We start from the raw sequence: 24,019 nt of genomic DNA on the forward strand, positions 1-24,019 counted from the left end.
AGTGTGTGTGAAACTTGCACAGTCATGTCCAACTCTTTGTGACCTCATGGACTTCTTCAGGCCAGAATACTGGAGTGGGTAGCCGTTCTCTTCTCCAGGGGATCTTCCCAACCCAGAGAGCGAACCCAGGTCTCCCACATTGCAGGAGGATTCTTTACCAGCTGAGCCACCAGGGAAGCCCAAGGGTGGTATAAACAGCATCAAGCCGGAATTCAGGAAACAAGTTTTACCCTTGTGCTATGGCCTGCAAACAAGTCTCTTTACTATCTCGGGGTTTCAAACTAAACAGTTTCTAGGTCTCTTACAGCTCTGAGAAGGTTCCTCATGAGTCAGAGTAAAACCCAGGGCTTTTTAAAACCTATTTCTTCTCTTAGAAATATTATTTCCAGTCATCTTACAATTGGGATGATCAATTTGTGCATTTATAACAATCTTTGTGACTTCCTCCTCTAGTTATCCATCTGTGCAAATTATTCTACCCACTGCTCAAGAGCATCATCCCACCATCAGCTGATGCAAGGAGCAAAAATAAACCTTAAACAAAAGTAATTGCTATTTTCAACAGAACTGAATGTCTGATTCTACTAGTCATCAGGAAAGCAAGTACTAATTCTTAAGAAGGAACACAGCATTTTCTTTTGTTCATTATCCTTTTTGTCTAAAGTTACTTTATATAAACCACATTTGCTAAATATAAATGTAGCCCTTCTAAATATACATTGTAGTTGGGACTTCCCTGGTGGTCCAGTGGTTAAGAATCTGAATTGCAACTCAGGGAATGTCAGTTCAATCCCTGGTTGGGGAACTAAGATCCCACATGCCATGTAACACAACTACAGAGTCTATGTACCACAAAAAAAGACTCCACATGACAAAGTGAAGATCCTGCATTGTCACAGCTAAGACCTGACATAGCCAAATAAAAACAATATTAAAATAATAAAACATTAATATAATCTAACATTTTGGTTACCCACTGTCTAGAAAGTAGGTTCTTCCAAACATGTTATCAAAAACTAACAAAACATGGCTACGTGTTGTGTATTTTTTAATATACTGAAACCAGAGACTGAGTTCTAGAAGAGTTTAAAAAGTCACAATAGCTTAAAATGCCTTAAATTACCTAGATGCCTTAAATATCCATAAAGAGATTTTGTTTAAATGCCAGAAAGCATTGAAAATGTGTTTCTGTGTATGGAACCCTGGAGAGTCCAAAGGAAAAAATTAACACATATAGTCATTTGTAATGTATAATAATAAAAGTATAAAAATATTTGAGTACTTAAGTAAATGAAAAACAAATATATGAGCACTGGATACACGAATGTGCCTTAAAAATGTTTATGATTTAATTCCACTAAGTATTAAATTGGCAATTAAATAGAATTAGGTCTATATATATTCAAATCCTGAAAGATGATGCTGTGAAAGTGCTGCACTCAATAGGCCAGAAAATTTGGAAAACTCAGCAGTGGCCACAGGACTGGAAAAGGTCAGTTTTCATTCCAATCCCAAAGAAAGGCAATGCCAAAGAATGCTGAAACTACCGCACAATTGCACTCATCTCACATGCTAGTAAAGTGATGCTTAAAATTCTCCAAGCCAGGCTTCAGCAATACGTGAACCGTGAACTTCAGGATGTCCAAGCTGGTTTTAAAAAAGGAAGAGGAACCAGAGATCAAAGTGCTCATCCGCTAGATCCTCGAAAAAACGAGAGAGTTCCAGAAAAACATCTATTTCTGCTTTAGTGACTATGCCAAAGCCTTTGACTGTGTGGATCACAATAAACCGTGGAAAATTCTTCAGGAGATGGGAATACCAGACCACCTCACCTGCCTCTTGAGAAACTTGTATGCAGGTCAGGAAGCAACAGTTAGAACTGGACATGGAACAACAGACTGGTTCCAAATAGGAAAAGGAGTATGTCAAGGCTGCATATTGTCACCCTGCTTGTTTAATTTATATGCAGAGTACATCATAAGAAACGCTGGGCTGGAGGAAGCACAAGCTGGCACCAAGATTGCCAGGAGAAATATCAATAACTTCAGATATGCAGATGACACCACCCTTATGGCAGAAAGTGAAGAGGAACTACAAAGCCTCTTGATGAAAGTGAAAGTGGAGAGTGAAAAAGTTGGCTTAAAGCTCAACATTCAGAAAACTAAGATCATGGCATCTGGTCCCATCATTTCATGGCAAATACATGGGGAAACAGTAGAAACAGTGGCAGACTTTATTTTTCTGGGCTCCAAAATCACTGCAGATGGTGACTGCAGCCATAAAATTAAAAGACGCTTGCTCCTTGGAAGGAAAGTTATGACCAACCTAGACAGCATATTAAAAAGCAGAGACATTACTTTGTCAACAAAGGTCTGCCTAGATGTGAGAGTTGGACTATAAAGAAAGCTGAGTGCCAAAGAATTGATGCTTTTCTTTGAACTGTGGTGTTGGAAAAGGCTCTTGAGAGTCCCTTGGACTGCAAGGAGATCCAACCAGTCCATCCTAAAGGAGATCAGTCCTGGGTGTTCATTGGAAGGACTGATGTTGAAGCTGAAACTCCAATACTTTGGCCACATGATGCGAAGAGCTGACTCATCTGAAAAGACCCTAATGCTGGGAAAGATTGAGGGCAGGAGGAGAAAGGGACGACAGAGGATGAGATGGTTGGATGGCATCACCGACTCAATGGACATGGTTTTGGGTAGACTCCGGGAGTTGGGTGATGGACAGGCAGGCCTGGCGTGCTGTGGTTCATGGGGTCAACAAAGAGTCGAACATGACTGAGCAACTGAACTGAACCGAACTGAGGTCTATATAAGAAATGGAAGTAACCTAGATGTTCATGAACAGATAAATGGATAAACAAGCTGTGGTACATAAAAACAAAAGAGTATCAGTCATCCGTAAAAAGGAACAAATTTGAGTCAGTTGTAGTGATGTGGATGAGCCTAAAGCCTGTTATACAGAATAAATTGAGTCAAAAAGAGGAAACCAAACATGGCATAATAATCTGCATTGTATGTAGAATCTAGAAGAATGGTACAGATGAACCTATTTGCAGGGAAGGAATGGAGACACGGATGTGGAGAATGGACTTGTGGACATAGTAGGGGAAAGAGAAGGTGGGACGGATAGAGAAAGCAGCATCAATACATACACCATCATGTGTCAAACAAGCAGCTTGTGGGAAGCCGCTAGAGAAGACAGGGAGCTCAGCCTGGTGCTCTGTGATGACCTAGAGGGGTGGGGTGGTGGGAGGGGAGGGAGGCTAAAGACGGAGGGGACGTATGTACAATTATAGCTGATTCATGTAGTTGTATGGCATTGTAAAGCAATTTACCTACAATTAAAAAATATATTTTAAAAAAGACAAATAAGATTTAATAGTATTAAGAAATACTATATTATCTGATGACAGAGCAACAATTTTGAATCCAGTATCAAAAAGAAACTTTTACCTTTCTGGGCTTTCATTGTCTGTTCTTCAATTTGCCTCAGACGTTCCATAAGCTCTTCCTTTTCACGTTCTATTCTTTCCTTTTCCTTTTCCGCTATTTCTCTTTTCTTCTTTTCATTCTCTAATTGAGCCCTTAAAATGAATTACACCGTGTTGTTAGAAATTAATATATGAAAATATATACTTGAAACCTAAGTACCAACTGTAAATCAACTAAGAAGAAATGACAGCATATCAATATTTTAAGTATTCATTATATTTAGATGCATTCAAAAGTCATATGGTTAAGAATATAGGACTACAACACTGTTACATATACACACATTGGATTAAAATATATCTTTTATTGTAAGGTCACAAAAACTATAGTCACTGAATTAAGTGACTAGCTGGAATCCTGAAGCTGAAAGAACCCAGACATGCTTCTTGAACTGAAAAGAGGTCTAACTTAAAAGTTTTGTTGTCTCTGAGGATACATTACAAAGAGATAAAGAGACTCAAGACCATATGGATGGCCTCTGCTCCCACTCTGAGACCATAAAGTTAGGTCTGGAAAAATGAGTATTCTCCATGGAAACATAAACATTAATATATGAACATTTTGCTTTGATTTCAATCCAAAAAAATAAACAAATGAAATGTCAAAAACAAATAAATAAAAAGAACTCCTGACAATTAATTACATGTGAGCACAAAACAAGTTAACTGCACAGCCGCCATACCTAAGACCACGCCTTCTTTAGATTAGCAGGAACCACCCACTGGCAGAACCAGCAAAGGTTTGAAGGGAGTGCACAGGCTGTTTCATTTTAAAAAGCAAATTAACATGGAAGGGCAAAATATTTCAACCATTATCAATTAATACAAGTTTAATTTCTAAGGTAGTATCAACTTAAACTTGGATACAAGATGACAAATCAGTTTTATCTCCTTTGACAAATCCCTTAGAATAGTATGCATCTAATGGAATGAGTTCGTGACACTGTACAGGAGACAGGGATCAAGACCATCCCCATGGAAAAGAAATGCAAAAAAGCAAAATGGTTGTCTGGGGAGGCCTTACAAATAGCTGTGAAAAGAAGAGAAGTGACAAGCAAAGGAGAAAAGGTAAGATAAAAGCATCTGAATGCAGAGTTCCAAAGAATAGCAAGAAGAGATAAGAAAGCCTTCCTCAGTGATCAATGCAAAGAAATAGAGGAAAACAACAGAATGGGAAAGACTAGAGATCTCTTCAAGAAAATCAGAGATACCAAGGGCACATTTCATGCAAAGATGGGCTCGATAAAGGACAGAAATGGTATGGATCTAACAGAATCAGAAGATACTAAGAAGAGGTGGCAAGAATACACAGAAGAACTGTACAAAAAAGATCTTCACAACCCAGATAATCACGATGGTGTGATCACTCATCTAGACCCAGACATCCTGGAATGTGAAGTCAAGTGGGCCTTAGAAAGCATCACTACGAACAAAACTAGTGGAAGTGATGGAATTCCAGTTGAGTTATTTCAAATCCTGAAAGATGATGCTGTGAAAGTGCTGCACTCAATATGCCAGCAAATTTGGAAAACTCAGCAGTGGCCACAGGACTGGAAAAGGTCAGTTTTCATTCCAGTCCCAAAGAAAGGCAATGCCAAAGAATGCTCAATCTACCGCACAATTGCACTCATCTCACATGCTAGTAAAGTAATGCTCAAAATTCTCCAAGCCAGGTTTCAGCAATACGTGAACCATGAACTTCCTGATGTTCAAGCTGGTTTTAGAAAAGGCAGAGGAACCAGAGATCAAACTGCCAACATCCGCTGGATCATGGAAAAAGCAAGAGAATCCAGAAAAACATCTATTTCTGCTTTATTGACTATGCCAAAGCCTTTGACTGTGTGGATCACAATAAACCGTGGAAGCAACAGTTAGAACTGGACATGGAACAACAGACAGGTTCCAAATAGGAAAAGGAATATGTCAAGGCTGCATATTATCACCCTGCTTATTTAACTTATATGCAGAGTACATCATGAGAAATGCTGGACTGGAAGAAACACAAGCTGGAATCAAGATTGCCGAGAGAAATATCAATAACCTCAGATATGCAGATGACACTACCCTAATGGCAGAAAGTGAAGAGGAACTACAAAGCCTCTTGCTGAAAGTGAAAGAGGAGAGTGAAAAAGTTGGCTTAAAGCTCAACATTCAGAAAACGAAGATCATGGCATCCAGTCCCATCACTTCATGGGAAATGGATGGGGAAACAGTGGAAACAGCATCAGACTTTATTTTTGGGGGCTCCAAAATCACTGCAGATGGTGACTGCAGCCATGAAATTAAAAGATGCTTACTCCTTGGAAGGAAAGTTATGACCAACCTAGACAGCATATTCAAAAGCAGAGACATTACTTTGCCAACAAAGATTCACCTAGTCGAGGCTATGGTTTTTCCTGTGGTCATGTATGGATGTGAGAGTTGGACTTTGAAGAAGGCTGAGCGCTGAAGAATTGATGCTTTTGAACTGTGGTGTTGGAGAAGACTCTTGAGAGTCCCTTGGACTGCAAGGAGATCCAACCAGTCCATTCTGAAGGAGATCAGCCCTGGGATTTCTTTGGAAGGAATGATGCTAAAGCTGAAACTCCAGTACTCTGGCCACCTCATGCGAAGAGTTGACTCATTGGAAAAGACTCTGATGCTTGGAGGGATTGGGGGCAGGAGGAGAAGGGGACGACAGAGGATGAGATGGCTGGATGGCATCACTGACTCGATGGACATGAGTCTGGGTGAACTCCGGGAGTTGGTGATGGACAGGGAGGCCTGGCGTGCTGCGATTCATGGGGTCACAAAGAGTCGGACACGACTGAGTGACTGAACTGAACTGAATGCTATCTAAAAAGATCTTCCTGAGAGTTTGGTGGGAACGAGTGCATTTTTCATTTAGATGCATCTACCATGGGCCTAAATATAGCCAAATTCATTTATCAAACATCTACCAAAGGCTTACTGTGGATCAGACTCTATGTTGAGGGCCAGAAATATAATGATGAATAAGATTTAATTATCAGATAATAGTATCAACTTCAATGGGAATAATATTCTTTTTAGTTAAAAAAAGTGATAATAATTATGCTTTCCTCTAAAACTTATCTAAATATACCTAAATATTTACAAAAGACATAGCTGCCATTTGATATCAATTCTGAATTTCAAGCCCAAATCATATAATTTCTCAACTTGCAATCTCTGATAAGCTTATCAGCAAAGTTTTATTACCTATTTCTTTCTTCAGCAACTAGTATGTATCTGCTTTCAATATGAAAAGAGACTCCAGCTTTGGGGCAAACAGATAGAGTTGTAACAAGTCAGCAAGAAAAGTAGGCCATGCATTAAGCTTAAGGGTGACCATATCTTCCCAACTGGTTTTAATGAATCCTCACAGCATTTAATAATCTACGGCTTGGAGTTCATTCATGAGAGGGGAGCTCCACCTCTGTTCTAGACTTCCCTACAAGGTACTTTCTCAACAGCCAGAAGGAAGATTGAATAACTAAGCGCCCCTCTGCCCCCAAGACTTGGACTCACTTTTAGCACATTCACCTCTTTCATCCTATCTCAAGCGACAGAGTATACACAGGTAAACAGCCCCCACCACTCTAGGAGTCAGGGGTTACACAGGTTTAAGACAGTTTGAATATCCCAATTTCCTTCAGAAAAACAAGGCCCTGCAGGCTCCACAGATACTGGTGCCCTTCCTGTATTCTTTAGAAAGCTGAAAAAGCAGGCTTGACTGTGACATCAAGAGCACAGTATTTCTCAAGTAATTGCTAGTATGGTCAAGAGCTACTTTTTTCATGCCAGGCTGCCTGCTACTCTAAGATGCTGAATAGCCTGCCCACATCACTCCTCAGTCCCTGCTTAGTGAAATCCAGTGCTGCCAGTGTCTCCAAGACAGTTAGCTTCCGCCCTGAGACACTGAGGCCCTGAGACACTTCATGAATACTTACATCTCACCAGATCTGAAGACCAAAGGCTGCAATAATATTCCACAAACTCAGAACTTTTCAAGTCCTGCTCTGGCACACAGATGGCCCCTTCTGGAGATGGGCACTGGTGCTGTTTACCTTTTCCCTATTGATGTTTCATTTGTTCTTCCTCAAGGATGGAGGTAAAGGGAGACATGGAAGCAAGAAAAAAAGACTGAAGATAACAACAAGCAAGTTGGGGGGAGGAATTTTAGTGTTTACACTGAAAAATGAAATAAATGTATAGCCAGTATTTAACATGATTATGATATTTAAAGTGTTTTGTAAAGTTTACTATGCTGCACTCTTACAAGGCTTATATTTCTCATCTCACAAGAATTCTCACCTGCTGACAGCCATCACCAATGAATACCCCATTCAATTAATACAAATGACTTTGGCTCTCCATATTTCTTAGTGATACCCAGTTTCTTTTTGTAGGGAAAATCACTAGGCCATTCAGGTATGACCTAAACAAATCCCTTATGATTGATTACACAGTGCAAGTGACAAATGGATTCATGGGATTAGATCTGAGAGACAGAGACAGAGTGCCTGAAGAACTACAGATGGAGGTTCAGAACATTGTATAGGAGGTGGTCATCAAAACCATCCCCAAGAAAAAGAAATACAAAAGGCAAAATGGTTGTCTGAGGAGGCCTTACAAGTACCTGAGAAAAGAAGAGAAGCGAAAGGCAAATGAGAAAAGGAAAGAGATACCCATCTGAATGTAGAGTTCCAAAAAATAGCAAGGAGAGCTAAGAGAGGCTTGCTAAGTAAGCAATGAAAAGAAATAGAAGAAAACAATAGAATGAGACTAGAGAGATCTCTTCAAGAAAATTAGCTATATCAAGGGAACATTTTATGCAAAGATGGGCACAATAAAGGACGGAAACAGTGTGAACCTAACAGAAGCAGAAGATATTAAGAAGAGGTGGCAAGAATACACAGAAGAACTGTACAAAAAAGATCTTCACAACCCTGATAACTATGATGGTGTTATCATTCACCTAGAGCCAAAATTCCCCTGGAGCATGAAGTCAAGTGGGCCTTAAGAAGCATCACTATAAACAAAGCTAGTGGAGGTGATAGAATTCCAGTTGAGCCTTTTCATATCCTAAAAGATAATGCTGTTAAAGTGCTCCACTAAGTATGCCAGCAAATTTGGAAAACTCAGGAGTCACAGGACCGAAAAAGGTCAGTTTTCATTCCAATCCCAAAGAAAGGCAGTGCCAAAGAATGTTCAAACTACCAAACAATCACACTCGTTTCACACACTAGCAAAGTAATGCTCAAAATTCTTCAAGCCAGGCTTCAACAATACAAGAACTGAGAACTTCCAGATGTTGAAGCTGGATTTAGAAAAGGCAGAGGAACCAGAGATCAAATTGCCAACATTAACTGGATCATAGAAAAAGCAAGAGAATTCCAGAAAAACATCTACTTCTGCTTCATCAACTACACTAAAGCCTTTGATTGTGTGGATCACAACAAACTGTGGAAAATTCTTAAAGAGATAGGAATACCAAACCACCTCACCTGCCTCCTGAGAAACCTGTATGCAGGTCAAGATTCCTTACCACTGAGCTACCGGAGAAGCCCCATATTAGAATACATTACTTTTTAAAGAATATCAGATAGCACCAATTATATTTTTCTTAAAATGAAGACTAAAAAGCAACATATATTCAACTTCTATTCAAACTATGTACTAGTAATATTAAAAATTCTTTACTGCTACAACTTAATTAGGGATTAGGTACTCTGCTAAGTGTTTCTGTACTGACACCATTATTTCTCACAAAAACTCTTGAAAGGACTATTATTTTTACAGAAAGGATAAGAGAATAGTGGGTAAGAGGTTACTTGTTCAACAAGTATTAGAATTCAAACCCAGATTTATCTAATCCAAAGCCTGTGTTCTTTGGTATGACATCAGCTGAGTCCCAGGCATACAGGCAGTCAGCTGTGACACAGACTATCCCATAGCTAACCTACAACTGATATGTAGCTATCTCACTCTAAATTGTAATCTCAATTTGATTTGGATGCAAGTAACTTAAGAACACAGACTACAAGGACCAATAAACCATGGCAAAGAACATCATTTTCACTATTAAAAAAAAGTGATGAGAGTTATGCAGGAGGACATAGCTACATATGCCAATGTATTGTAGGGAAAGAGGCCTCCTTCTGCCTCTTCCCAACTACTGTTCTTGCCCAAGAGACTCCAGCAGCACACCTCTGGGCATTCCCCCGAGTATGTCTGCTGGTTCCTTTGTCATGGGCCTGACCGAAACTGTTTCCACATACACAGTTGTCACCTCTCTCTCTGACCTATAAAGCAGGGAATGAACAAAGACTTGGCATGCCACTTCTGAAAGACCATCAATCCCCATGTGGCTGGACTAACATAAAACAACCTTCAGGTGTTCAAATGAAATAAAGAGTTAATGAATTCCTACTGTATACAAAGCAGGCAATAAATACTCACTAATGATAGGTTGGAACCTTTCACAGAATCCAAGAAAGGAACCATGAGGTTGTTAACTGTGTTAAAAAGATCCAGCATCACCCAACTGCTGGCAGCACTCTAGTGCAGGACACCTCACCCAAACAATGAACAAGACAAAATCATAAACCCAACCATTAATCAGCAGACAGGATTACCAGACATCCCAAAATATACCACCTCACACAGCCAAGCCCATCAAAGAGGAAAAAAAAAACCACCTCACCTCCTTTCACCAGAACACAAGCAGAAGTCACTCCCAACACAAAGCCTAACCAAACCACTGGACAAACCTTACCCATTGAGGGCAGAAACCAAAGGGAAGAAGGAATACAACTTGAAAGCCTGGGGAAAGAAACCTCAAATGCAGTACGTTAGAATAAAAATGAAAAGGCAGAGAAAAATTGCACAAATGAAGGAACAAGATAGAAACTCACAAGACCAAATAAATGAAGAGGAAATGGGCAAACCATCTGAAAGAGAATTCAGAGTAATGATAATAAAGATGATCCAAAACCTCAAAAACAGAATGGACAAAATGCAAGGATCAATTAACACATTTAACATGGACCTAGAAGAAATAAAGAATAAACAGAGACATACAATACATAATGAAATTTAAAATACTCGTGTGTTAGTAGCTCAGTCATGTCTGACTCTTTGCGACCCCATGGACTGTAGCCCACCAGACTCTTCTGTCCATGGAATTCTGTAGGCAAGAATACTGGAGTGGGTTATTATTCCCTTCTCCAGGGGATCTCCCCAACCCAGGGATTGAACCCAGATCTCTCCCACATTGCAGGCAAGCTCTTTACCACCTGAACCACCAGGGAAGCAAAAATACTCTAGAAGCAATCAATACCAGAATAACTGAGGCAGAAGAATAGAAAGGTGGAAATAACTTCTGAAGAGCAGACTAAAGGAAAAAGAAAGAAAAGAATTGAGGATAGTCTCAGAGACCTCTCAGACAATATTAAACACACCAACATTCGGATTATAGGTGTCCCAGTACTAGAAAAGAAAAAGAAAGGGTCTGAGAAAATATTTGAAGATACTATATTTGAAAATTTCCCCAACATGCGAAAGGAAACAATCAAGTCCAAGAAGCGCTGAGTCCCCTACAGTATACACCCAAGGAGATACACACTGAGACACGTACTAGTCAAACTAACAAAGATTAAACACAAAGAAAAGCAGCAAGGGAAAAGCAACAAGCAGCATACAAGGGAAACCCCATTAGATTAACAGATATCTTTCAGCAGGAACCTTATAGGCCAGAAGAGAATGGCAGGATATATTTAAAGTACTGAAAGGGAAAAATCTACAAGCAAGATTACTTGACCTGGCAAGAATCTCATTCGTATTTGACAGAAAAATTGAAACCTTTCAGACAAGCGAAAGTTAAGAGAATTTAGCACCACAAAACCAGCTTTACAGACAAAGTTAAAGGGACTTCCACAGGAAGGAAACACAAGAGAAGGAAAAGACCTACAAAAATAAGCCCAAAATAATTAAGAAAATTCCAAAAGGAACATTATCAATAATTACTTTAAATGTAAATGGATTAAATGCTCCAACCAAAAGACACAGACTGAATGGATAAAAAAACATGACCCATGCATACACTATCTACAAGAGACCCACTTCAGACCTAGAGACACACATAGACTGAAAGTGCAAAGATGGAAAAAGACACTCCATGCAAAATGGACATCAAAAGAAAGTCGGAGTAGCAATCCTATCAGACAAAACAGACCTTAAAATAAAACAATATTATAAGAGATAAGGAAGCACACTACATAGTGATCAATACAAGAAGACATGACAATGGCAAATATTTATGCACCCAACATAGGAGCCCCTCAATGCATAAGGCAAACAGACACATAAAAGGAGAAATTGACAGTAACACAACAGTATGGATTTTAATATCCCACTTACACCAATGAACAGTTCATCAAAACAGAAAATTAAGAAAACACAAGCCTTAAATGCCACATTAGGTCATATGGACCTAGTTGATATCTTTAGGACATTCCATCCAAATGCAAAGGAATACACCCTCCTCTCAAGTGCAGATAGAACATTTTCCAGAATAGACCACATCTCAATTGATTTGTGATCTCACAAATCAATTCTCAGTAAATTTAAAAAAGTGGAAATCATATCAAGCATCTTTTCTCACCACAAGAATATGAGACTAGATATCAATTACAAGGGAAAAAAAAACTGTAAAACACACATACATGGAAATTAAACACATTTCTTAAAAATGAACAGGTTACTGAAGAAGTAAAATGAGAAATCAACCATTCCTGGGAACAAATGACAACAAAAACACAACAACCAAAAACCTATGGGCTGCAGCAAAAACAGTTCTAAGAGGGAAGTTTATAGCAATACAATCCTATCTCAAGAAACAAAAACATAGAATAGACAACTAACTTTACACCTAAAACAACTGAAAAAGGAGAACAATAAAACCCCAAAATTAGTAGAAGGAAAGAAATCAAGATCAGAGCAGAAATAAATGAAAAAGAAACGAAGGAAATAATAGTAAAGAGCAATAAAACTAAAAGCTGATTCTTTAAGGAGATAAAACGGACAAACCATTAGCCAGACTCCTCAAGAAAAAAGGGAAAAAAATCAAATCAACAAAATTAGAAATGAAAAAGGACAGGTTACAACAGACAATGCAGAAATACAAAGAATCAGAAGAGACTATTACAAGAAACTATATGCCAATAAAATGAACAACCTGGAAGAAACGGACAGATTTTTAGAAAAGTTCAACCTTTCAAGACTGAACCAGGAAAATATAGAAACTATGAACAAGGCCATTATAAGCACTAAAAGGAAAACTGATCAAAAATCTCCCTACAAACAAGAGTTCAGATGTCTTCACAGGTGAAATCTATTAAACATTTAGAGAAGAGCTAGTGCCTATCCATCTGAAACTTTTTCAAAAAAATTGCAGAGGAAGGAATACCTCCAAATTCATTTTACGAGGGCCACCATCACCCTGATATCAAAATCAGAAAAAGACATCACAAAAAAAGAAAATTACAGGCCAATATCACTGATGAACACAGATGCAGAAATCCTCAAGAAACTTCTAGCAAACAATTCAACAACACATTATAAACATCACACATGGGCTTTTCTTTTCTCCACCATCCTATGTGTGGTTGAGTTTGCTTCTCACAATGTCATCTCACAAGACTCTCAGGGTCAAGCAATTCCTGGCCAAGACACAAAAGAAGAATTGTCCCATTCCTCAATGGATTCGAACAAAAACTAGTAAGGTCAGGGACAATTCCAAGAGAAGACACTGGAGAAGAACCAAGCTGGGTCTATAAGAAGTGTCACATATAAAGTGGAACACATGCTGTGTGTTAAGACCATCTGCATATTAACCAGCCAAATCACAGTTGGAACATCACAACTGTCTAAACTTATGGGAGAAATGGAATGCTTGGCTCCTAATGTTTCTTGTTTCCTTGCTAGCAGTCTATGAGGCTCAGTAATAAATATGTGAAACTTATTTGGGGGAAAAGAAAAAAAGATCACACACCATGATCCCAGGGATGCAAGGATTCTTCAGTATACGCAAATCAATCAATGTGATACACCACATTAACAAACTGAGAGATAAAAACCATAAGATCTTCTCAATAGATGCAGAAAAGCTTTTGAAAAAAAATTAAGAACCCATTTATGATAAAACTCTTTAAAAAAATGGGCATGGAAGGAACCTACCTCAACATAATAAAGGCCATAAATGATAAACCCACAGCAAACATTATTCTCAGTGGTGAAAAGCTGAAAGCATCCCCTCTAATATCAGAAACAAGACAAGGGTGCCCATTTTCGCAACTATTATTCAACATAATTTCGAAGTCCTAGCTATGACAATCAGAGAGTTAAAGAAAACAAAAAGAATCCAGACTGGAAAGAAACAGTAAAACTCTCACTGTTTGCAGATGACATGATACTACTATACATAGAAAACCCTAAAAATACCATCAGAAAATTACTAGAGCTAATCACAGGATACCAAATCAATACACAAAAACTACTTGCATTTCTATACATTAACAACAAAAAGTCAGAAAGAGAAATTAAAGAATCAATCCCATTTATCACTGCAACAAAAAGAACACAATACATAGGAATAAATCAACCTAAGGAAACAGAGCTATACATAGAAAACTATAAGACACTGATGAAAGAAAACAAAGTCAACATAAACAGATGGAGAGATATTCCACTTTCCTGCACTAGAAGAATCAATATTGTGAAAATGACTAAACTATCAAATGCAATCTACAGATTCAATGTGAACCCTATCAAATCACCAATGGCATTTTTCACAGAACTACAACAAAAAAATCTCACAATTCGTATGGAAACACAAAAGACCCCAAACAGCCAAAGCAATCTTGAGAAAGAAAAATGGAGCTGGAGGAAATTAATGTTCCTGACTTCAGAGTATACTACAAAGCTACAATCATCAAGAAAGTATGGTACTGGCACAAAAACAGAAATATACACCAATGAAACAAGACAGAAAGGCCAGCAATAAACCCTTATCTTTGACATAGGAGGCAAGAATATTCACTGAGACAAAGACAGTCTCTCCAATAAGTGGTGCTAGGAAAACTGGACAGCTACATGTGAAAGAACAGAACTAGAACACTTTCTAACATGATATACAAAGATTAGCTCAAACCGGACTGAAGACCTAAATGTAAGACCAGAAGCTGTAAAACTGTTAAGAGGAAAGCATAGGCAGAACACTTTATTATATAAATCACAGGAAGATCCTGTATGAGTCTCCTCCTAGAGTAATAGAAAGAACAACAAAAACAAACAAGTAAGATCTAATTAAACTTAAAAGCTTTGCACAGCAAAAGAAACTATAAACAAGGTGAAAAGACAACCCTCAGAATGGGAGAAAACATAGCAAATGAAACAACTGACAAAGGATTAATTTCAAAAATACATAAGCAGCTTATGCAACTCAATAATAGAAAAGCAAATAACTCAGTCCAACAGTGGGCAAAAGACCTAAACAGTTCTCCAAGGAAGATATACAGATAGCTAATAAACACACGAAAAGATGCTCAAGATCACTCATCGTTCAGTTCAGTTCAGTTCAGTCGCTCAGTCGTGTCTGACTCTTTGTGACCCCATGAACTGCAGCCGCCAGGTCTCCCTGTCCATCTAACTTCCAAAATCCACCTAAACCCATGTCCATTGTGTCGGTGATGCCATCCAACCATCTCATCCTGTCGTCCCCTTCTCCTCCTGCCCCTAGTCCCTCCCAGCATCAGGGTCTTTTCCAATGAGTCAGCTCTCCGCATCAGGTGGCCAAAGTATTGCAGTTTCAGCTTCAACATCAGTCACTCCAATGAACACCCAGGACTGATCTCCTTTAGGATGGACTGGTGGGATCTCCTTGCAGTCCAAGGGACTCTCAAGAGTCTTCTCCAACACCACAGTTTAAAAGCATCAATTCTTTGGCACTCAGCTTTCTTCACAGTCCAACTCTCACATCCATACATGACCACTGGAAAAACCATAGCCTTGACTAGATGGACCTTTGTTGGCAAAGTAATGTCCGCTTTTTAATGTGCTATCTAGGTTGGTCATAACTTTCCTTTCAAGCAGTAAGCGTCTTTTAATTTCACTGCTGCAACAACCATCTCCAGTGATTTTGGAGCCCAGAAAAATAAAGTCAGCCACTCATTATTAAAGAAATGCAAATGAAAACTACAGTATCCCCTTACACCCGTCAGAATGGCCATTATCAAAAAAAATCTTCAAACAATAAGAGCTGAAGAAGGTGTGGAGAAAAGGGACATGACATGTTGGTGCACTGTTAGGTGGAATGTAAACTGACGCAGCCACTATGGAAGACAGTAAGGAGATTCCCTAAAAACCTAGGACTAAAACTACCATATGACCCAACAATCCCACCACTAGGCATATACCCTGAGAAAACTGTAACTGAAAAGACACATGTACCCTGATGTTCACTGAAGCACTATTTATAATAGCTAAGACATGGAAGCAACCTAGATGTCCATGAATGGATGAAGAAGCTCTGGTACATATACACAATGGAATATTACTCAGCCATAAAAAGGATGCATTTGAGTCAGTGCTAATGGGGTGAATAAATCTAGAGCCTATTACACAGAGTGAAGTAAGTCAGAAGAGAAGAACAAATATCCTATGTTAAGGCATATATTGAACCTAGAAAGATGGTTCTAATGAACCTATTTGCCCAGTAGCAATGGAGATGTAAACACAGACTTATGGACACAGTGGGTGGAAGGAGAGGGTGAGATGAATATAAGAAGATGAAGGAGATGAATATAAGAGGGTGAGATGAATATAAGGAGAGGGTGGGATGAATGGAGAGAAGCACAGAACAGAAACACACATTAACATACGCAAAATAGCCAGCCAGTCGGGGAATTTGCTATATAACTCAGGGAACTAAAACTGGGACTAGTTGAAAGCTAGAGGGGTAGGATGGAGTGGGAGTTGGGAAGGAGGTTCAAGAAGGAGGGGACATATGTATACCTATGGCTGATTCATGTTGATGTATGGCAGAAACCAACACAATATTGTAATTATCCTTCAATGAAAAGTAAATCAAGAACTACAATGTAATCCTAAGCCACATAAGAGCAGTAAAAAATGACAGAGCTCAAAGTAACATTCCAACTTAGCATCTTTAATGGTGGGGTCAGGAATTACAAGACAGTTTCATGCCTGTTTAAAACATGTTTTATGAAGCAGTTAACTTCTCTTGAAAAATCTGTATGCAGGTCAGGAAGCAACAGTTAGAAATGGACATGAACAACAGACTGATTCCAAATAGGAAAAGGATTACGTCAAGGCTGTATACTGTCACTCTGCTTATTTAACTTATATGCAGAGTACATCATGAGAAACGCTGGGCTGGAGGAAGCACAAGCTGCATTCAAATTTGCAGGGAGAAATATCAATAACCTCAGATATGCAGATGACATCACCCTTATGGCAGAAAGTGAAGAGGAACTAAAAAGCCTCTTGATGAAAGTGAAAGAGGAGACTGAAAAAGTTGGCTTAAAACTCAATATTCAGAAAACTAAGATCATGGCATCTGGTCCCATCACTTCATGGTGAATAGACTGGGAAACAGTGACAGACTTTATTTTGGGGGGCTCCAAAATCACTGCAGATGGTGACTGCAGCCATGAAATTAAAAGATACTTGCTCTTTGGAAGAAAAGTTATGACCAACCTAGACAGCATATTAAAAAGCAGAGACATTACTTTGCCAACAAAGGTCTGTCTAGTCAAGGCTATGGTTTTTCCAGTAGTCACGTATGGATGTGTGAGTTGGACAGTAAAGAAAGCTGAGCAGTAAAGAATTGATGTTTTTGAACTGTGGTATTGGAAAAGACTCTTCAGAGTCCTTTGGACTGCAAGGTGATCCAACCAGTCCATCCTAAAGGAAATCAGTCCTGAATATTCATTGAAAGGGCTGATGCTGAAACTCCAATACTTCTGCCACCTGATGCGAAGAACTGACTCATCTGAAAAGACCTGGATGCTGGTAAAGACTGAAGGCAGGAGGAGAAGGGGACGAAAGAGGATGAGATGACTGGATGGCATCACCGACTCTATGGACATGAGTTTGAGTAAACTCCGGGAGTTGGTGATGGACAGGGAGGCCTGGCGTGCTTCAGTCCAAGGGGTTGCAGAGAGTCCAACATGACTGAGCAATTGAACCGAACTAACTTCTCTAAGGCAGACAACCTGAGTTAAACAATGTAAATTAATAAAATATCTGAATTACACAGAACATTTAAGAAAAAAAAATGTATCTAATACAATGACTAAAAATATAGGTAGCAAAACTATTTCTGGCAGAGGGCTGATTTAATTACTGGATTCAAATCATGTTATTTCCAACACAATGTTTTTATGTATATGGTTAGGGGTCCTCAATTTTGTTTTCTTTAGGACCTACTCTACTCTTAAGATTATTGTGTTATTCTACAATGATTTCCTCAATAGATGTTAACTTTAATTTGGTCTCTGCTGCTGCTGCTGCTGCTAAGTCGCTTCAGTCGTGTCCGACTCTGTGCGACCCCAGAGACAGCAACCCACCAGGCTTCCCCATACCTGGGATTCTCCAGGCAAAAACACTGGAGTGGGCTGCCATTTCCTTCTCCAATGCATGAAAGTGGAAAGTGAAAGTGAAGTCGCTCAATCGTTCCCGACTCTTAGCGACCCCATGGACTACAGCCTACCAGGCTCCTCTGTCCATGGATTTTCCAGGCAAGAGTACTGGAGTGGGGTGCCATTGCCTTCTCCGAATTTGGTCTCTAAATTTTTTCAAATAAAGCATAAAGTCTAAAATTAGTATAGAATCAGATTTGGGAATTATGAGTGCTGGAGCCAGTAATGTGGTTCCAAGGTAAATGAGGAACTTATTCAATACTTTTATGTTTCAGAAGTCTTAATTTAATATATTTAACATCTTTTTCGAAAGTCTAAGTGAACCCTGGTTAAAAAGATCGGTGTCACTGGCAGGGAGTGCTAGAGTTACGAAACTCTGAATAGTGACTATTCATGTCACGTCACTGACACCGTTTCGAAGAAAATATTCAGCATATTCCTACCCTGAAAAATGAAGACACATAAGTCACAAGCAAAACAAACTTGAAATTTTCATACTATGTCCACACCAAAGTCTGTCAGTAAAAAGCAAGCACAATACAGGAAAAGCATATCTGTGAAGTCTCAAAAAGCTATTTTCTCAGAAATATCTATCAAAGATTTCTAACTTGAAAATTATACACACTCACTTTAAAAGAGGACAATGATAACACATGCTGTCATTCAATTTTAATACATAACACCTTCTGGAAAAACCTGGACAAACTTTTTGGTCAACCATATATCATGGTATTAAATGAATATAATGTAAAAATGTAAATTTAGAGTATACTATAGAAACTGATGAGGATTCTTAAATTTTAGATAACCTACTGCTATCAATTAAAAATGAAAGGCTAGGGACTTGCCTGGTGGCCCAGTGGTTAAGAATCCACTTTCCAAAGCACAGGATGCAGGTTTGACACTTGGCTGGGGAACTGGGGTTCTACGTACCTTGGGACAACCAGGCCCACGTGCTGCAACTAGAGAAGCCCATGCACCCCAACTACTGAGCCTGGGTGCTCTAGAGCCCATGTCCCACAACAAAAGAAGAGAAGTGCCCATGTGCTGCAAGACCCAGCAGTCAAAAATTAAGAAAAAGAAAGGCCATAAACTCCATACCTTTCCAACTGCTTCTGATGTTTCTCCTCTCTAGCCTGGGCCTTCATCTGTTGTACTTCAATAGTGTCAGGCTTCCTTCTTCGCATGTACAGTTCATGGTTTCCCATGCATAAGGCCAAAATCCGCTTATTGATTCTCAAACGAGGTGCATAAAAAACAAAATCCTAAACATAAAGGAGCCTGAATTTAAAATCTTCATGAAGGATAGTTCTTCCCACAATAATCTCTACAAAATTTCAACCTTTCCTATGAATTCTAATGTCATATTCTATATAGTTTAGAAATCATGGAATTTCTTTACTCCTTATGCCATACTTTCACAAAAGTGGTTCCTCACCCTTTTGTTTCCTACTGGTTTTGGGGAGAAGCTAACATTCTTATCTTCTCAATGTATTAAATGACATTTATTCTTTTTTCTTCTCCAAAGAAACTATGAACATCAATTTCTTCACCTCAGAGGAAGATTTTCTGTTTGTTTTGCCTTTGCCATTAATCTCAAAATTTGACCTTTTTTCAAGTCTGTTAATCTTTTTAACCTAGAAATTTTCTCCGTATCTTTGTGTTTTCAATAACTGAGCTAAAATACTAGAGTATACCTGACACTAGAGCAATTTAAAAAACTATTTAAATATAAAGATTTCTTACGTTCAAGGCTTTGAGTTACAAAAATCCAAAGTTCATTATGCAATACTCTCTAAGCAAGTTAATGTAGAGGAGGTTACCTCCACTAATTCTAGCCACAAACATGCTTTTTTTAAATAGGAATGGTGATTGTTTCCAACCATCTCCTAATAAATATTGTCTATCTGTAGTTAAATCTCAGTTAAAATAAAACTTTGAAAAGGGCTACTTCTCAGAAGCAATTCAATGAATACACAATAATATCTATTATTATTATTATTGTCATTCTTCAAGTGTTAGCATAGCAAAATGGCAGAAATTTAAAGAGTTAATACATAAAAATAAAAAAATTTTACTTACAGGTGCCTTTTTGTCAATCGGCTTTATAACAAATTTTTTGTCATTAAATGAAATATTTCTGATTTCACTCCAAGGAAAACCAATTTTAGGTGTTAACCTTAAAAAAACAAAAGCACCCTTTAAGATGAATATATTCTCATTATAAAAAGAAACTGACCTATTCCAGTTAAGTTCAAAGTCCCCACTGTCCAGAATCCCTAATCCCATTCCCTCCCATCTTGAGCTCACCCCTCTTTCACATTCCCTATCTTTATCTGTAGTCACACCTCTAACAGGTACTCTAACGGAAACTCTTTCAAAATTTTTAAAGGAAGAAAAAAAAAGATTTCATCTGCAGAATTTACTTTTCAGGTCATTTTTGCTTTTCATTCAAAACTTTCAAAATTTTCTCTTCTGAATAACATAGCATTTTAACTTGCTTTGTAATATATGGAAAAATAGGAGAGTAAAATCAGTAAAACACTCTCTTTTGGAATTTGTATTTGCTTAGGAATGTGTACTTTATTAGATACTTGCAAATAATGAAAATAAAGTTCTGAAGCCAAAATAAAAAGAAACATCTTAGAAAAAAGCATTACTGGCATAGAGTTAGATGCTCATGTGACATGGTAAATAAAAGGAAGGTGTAAAATAACTGTAGCTATCATTACTTAAAAGTGCTCTAAGAGCCTGACATGTTATACATTCCTGGTCGATTTCAAAATAAAATGCCACTGTTCACTATGCATGATACAGCAATATTCTACTTTACTGATGTCTAAAAATATTCAAAATAATTCTTATAAATGTTCAAACAAAAAGTGCTATAAGATACAGTAAATTATACACCTATAATTCATTGTCTCACTGCCGCTGATTATGCATGTTAATTTCAATTTCAACCTACAGGCCAGGCAAAACATTTAAGTAATCACTTTTCATCTATGAGAGAATAAATTTTAAGTTACCAGATATAACTCACAAGACATCAGGAAGCATATTTCAAATAGAAGTGAAATCACTCTATTTGATAACCATACTTCTTGAGAAATAGAACTCTGAAACTACAAGATGTTGAGAAAACAGGTATGTTATCTGAGAACCTATCTGACATTAGTTAATCTTTTAATTTGGGGGCAAGGGAGCAGCAGTTAAGAGTAATCAGGCCCCAAGAGAACTTTACACATAAGATTAAAGCCATACAGACTGCTGAATAAAGACTAATTCACTATTCAACTAATTTACTTACTTGTCATCATGTTCATAAATATTCAGACCCAAAGCATCAACACCTAGCCACAATTCAGTTCCTTTCTTATTTTTTATTTCAAAATAGTTGACTCCATACATTTCTAGATCCTGTGCAATCTTCAAGTACTCCATCATAGAATCTTCCCTGTTGAAATAAAGCTGATTTTAACATATATAAAAATAAGATCAAACAAATTACAAAACATTTTGGATTAAAGTTTAGTGCTTTACATATATTCATATAAGTCTAATAACCTTTGAGGGATAATCTGATATAAAAAAAAGTGTTATTAAAAAAAACCTTAATTTGAGGAAAAACACCAAGAAAATAACCACTCAATACCTTAGCATTCCTCTATGTTCTTCATGCCAATTCTGTATTCTTTCTTCCCACTGTTCTTTTGTCAGCTTGTGTTGCTCCAAAACACTGTAAGGAAAGAAAAAAATCTATAAAAATGTCCCTTAGATTCAAAATCAATACGTTTTTAAAAAGTCTAGAATTATTCAGTTCCTTAACTGTGGTAGTCATACAAAGCTATACACATGTAAAACTACACAAATACATACATACATATACACAAATGACTGCGTGAACACTGAGGAAACCTGAATGAGGTCAGTGGATGGCATCAATGCCAACATCCTAGCTGTGACACTGTACTGAAGTCATGCAAGATGGTTACCATCAGGGAAGGCTCAGAGGATACACAGGACCCAGACCTCGTTACCATTTTTTATTACAACTGTGTGTGAACCTACAATTAACTCAAAATAAAAAGACTCTATGACCCTAAAATTCTTTTACATTAAGTTTTAGAAATAGTTACATGGATAGTTTATGGGAATTCAAATGTTTGCAATGAATAAAATATTGCACCAAAAACAGGGAAAGTAACTTTCTCATGAATAATAAGATCTGAGAGGAACAGATCAAAAATCAGAATTCTTCTTTGCTTCTATGTATTTACTTTCTTTGCTGCTAAATTTAATTTTTATATTTTCTACAGGTATACTTTTAAGTAAGTTTACAAGTGAAAAGGCATTTTTTTCCACCACCCACCCCCAAGCTTCAAGTAACTTATTAGTTTCTTTTGTATCATTTCAGTGTTTCTTCTACAAATGTAAGCAAACATAAACATTTTTATTTTCAACACTTAAATCCAACACTTCTTTACAGCACTTAAATTTTCACATTTTTCTTAATACTCTCTTGCCATCTGCCCTCTGTGCTCATCAAGAGGCAAGCCAGGGCAATGTAATGCAATGCAATGCAGCCAACTGCAGAAATGACAATGTTAACGAAATCTGAATGCACAAGTTAATTAAAATGAATGCCACTAAGGTTCATGTTCCCTTGGTATCTCTAGTTTTCTTGAAGAGATCTCTAGTCTTTCCCATTCTGTTGTTTTCCTCTATTTCTTTGCATTGATCGCTGACGAAGGCTTTCTTATTTCTCCTTGCTATTCTTTGGAACTCTGCATTCAGATGCTTATGTCTTTCCTTTTCTCCTTTGCTTTTCACTTCTCTTCTTTTCACAACTATTTGTAAGGCCTCCTCAGACAGCCATTTTGCTTTTTTGCATTTCTTTTCCATGGGGATGGTCTTGATCCCTGTCTCCCGTACAATGTCATGAACCTCCGTCCATAGTTCATCCGGCACTCTATGAGATCTAGCCCCTTAAATCTATTTCTCACTTCCACTGTATAATCATAAGGGATTTGATTTAGGTCATACCTGAATGGTCTAGTGGTTTTCCCCACTTTCTTCAATTTAAGTCTGAATTTGGCAATAAGAAGTTCGTGATCTGAGCCACAGTCAGCTCCCGGTCTTGTTTTTGTCGACTGTATAGAGCTTCTCCATCTTTGGCTTCAAAGAATATAATCAATCTGATTTTGGTGTTGACCATCTGCTGATGTCCATGCGTAGAGTCATCTCGTGTTGTTGGAAGAGGGTGTTTGCTATGACCAGTGCGTTCTCTTGGCAAAACTCTACTAGCCTTTTTGCCCTGCTTCATTCTGTACTCCAAGGCCAAATTTGCCTGTTACTCCAGGTGTTTCTTGACTTCCTACTTTTGTATTCCAGTCCCCTATAATGAAAAGGACATCTTTTTTTGGGTATTAGTTCTAAAAGGTCTTGTAGGTCTTCATAGAATCATTCAACTTCAGCTTCTTCAGCTTTACTGGTTGGGGCATAGGCTTGGATTACTGTGATACTGAATGGTTTGCCTTGGAAACAAACAGAGATCATTCTGTCGTTTTTGAGATTGCATCCAAGTACTGCATTTCGGACTCTTTTGTTGACCATGATGGCTACTCCATTTCTTCTAAGGGATTCCTGCCCACAGTAGTAGATATAAGGGTCATCTGAGTTAAATTCACCCATTCCAGTCCATTTTAGTTTGCTGATTCCTAGAATGTTGACATTTACTCTTGCCATCTCCTGTTTGACCACTTCCAATTTGCCTTGATTCATGGACCTGACATTCCAG

General features: G+C 38.1%; 2 protein-coding genes across 5 annotated transcripts in view; one reads left to right on the plus strand and one right to left on the minus strand.

The window, feature by feature from the left end:
- RDX (radixin) overlaps positions 1–24,019 on the minus strand; it is a 107,307-nt gene that overhangs the window by 47,357 nt on the left and 35,931 nt on the right. For all 4 annotated transcript variants that reach the window (XM_055547836.1, XM_055547832.1, XM_055547833.1 and 1 more), the window contains 5 exons: positions 21,875–21,958; positions 21,530–21,676; positions 20,302–20,398; positions 19,321–19,484; positions 3,459–3,589 (listed from right to left, as the gene is read on the minus strand). In XM_055547836.1, coding sequence (XP_055403811.1) covers positions 3,459–3,589; positions 19,321–19,484; positions 20,302–20,398; positions 21,530–21,676; positions 21,875–21,958 — 623 coding nt within the window. The remainder of the gene's footprint in view (positions 1–3,458; positions 3,590–19,320; positions 19,485–20,301; positions 20,399–21,529; positions 21,677–21,874; positions 21,959–24,019) is intronic.
- Positions 13,147–13,335, plus strand: LOC129628401 (60S ribosomal protein L39-like). Its single transcript, XM_055547837.1, has one exon. The coding sequence runs from the start codon at positions 13,183–13,185 to the stop codon at positions 13,333–13,335; it is 153 nt and encodes a 50-aa protein (XP_055403812.1). The 5' UTR covers positions 13,147–13,182.

Source organism: Bubalus kerabau, chromosome 15 (assembly GCF_029407905.1).
Source record: "Bubalus kerabau isolate K-KA32 ecotype Philippines breed swamp buffalo chromosome 15, PCC_UOA_SB_1v2, whole genome shotgun sequence".
NCBI classification, from domain to species: Eukaryota; Metazoa; Chordata; class Mammalia; order Artiodactyla; family Bovidae; genus Bubalus; species Bubalus kerabau.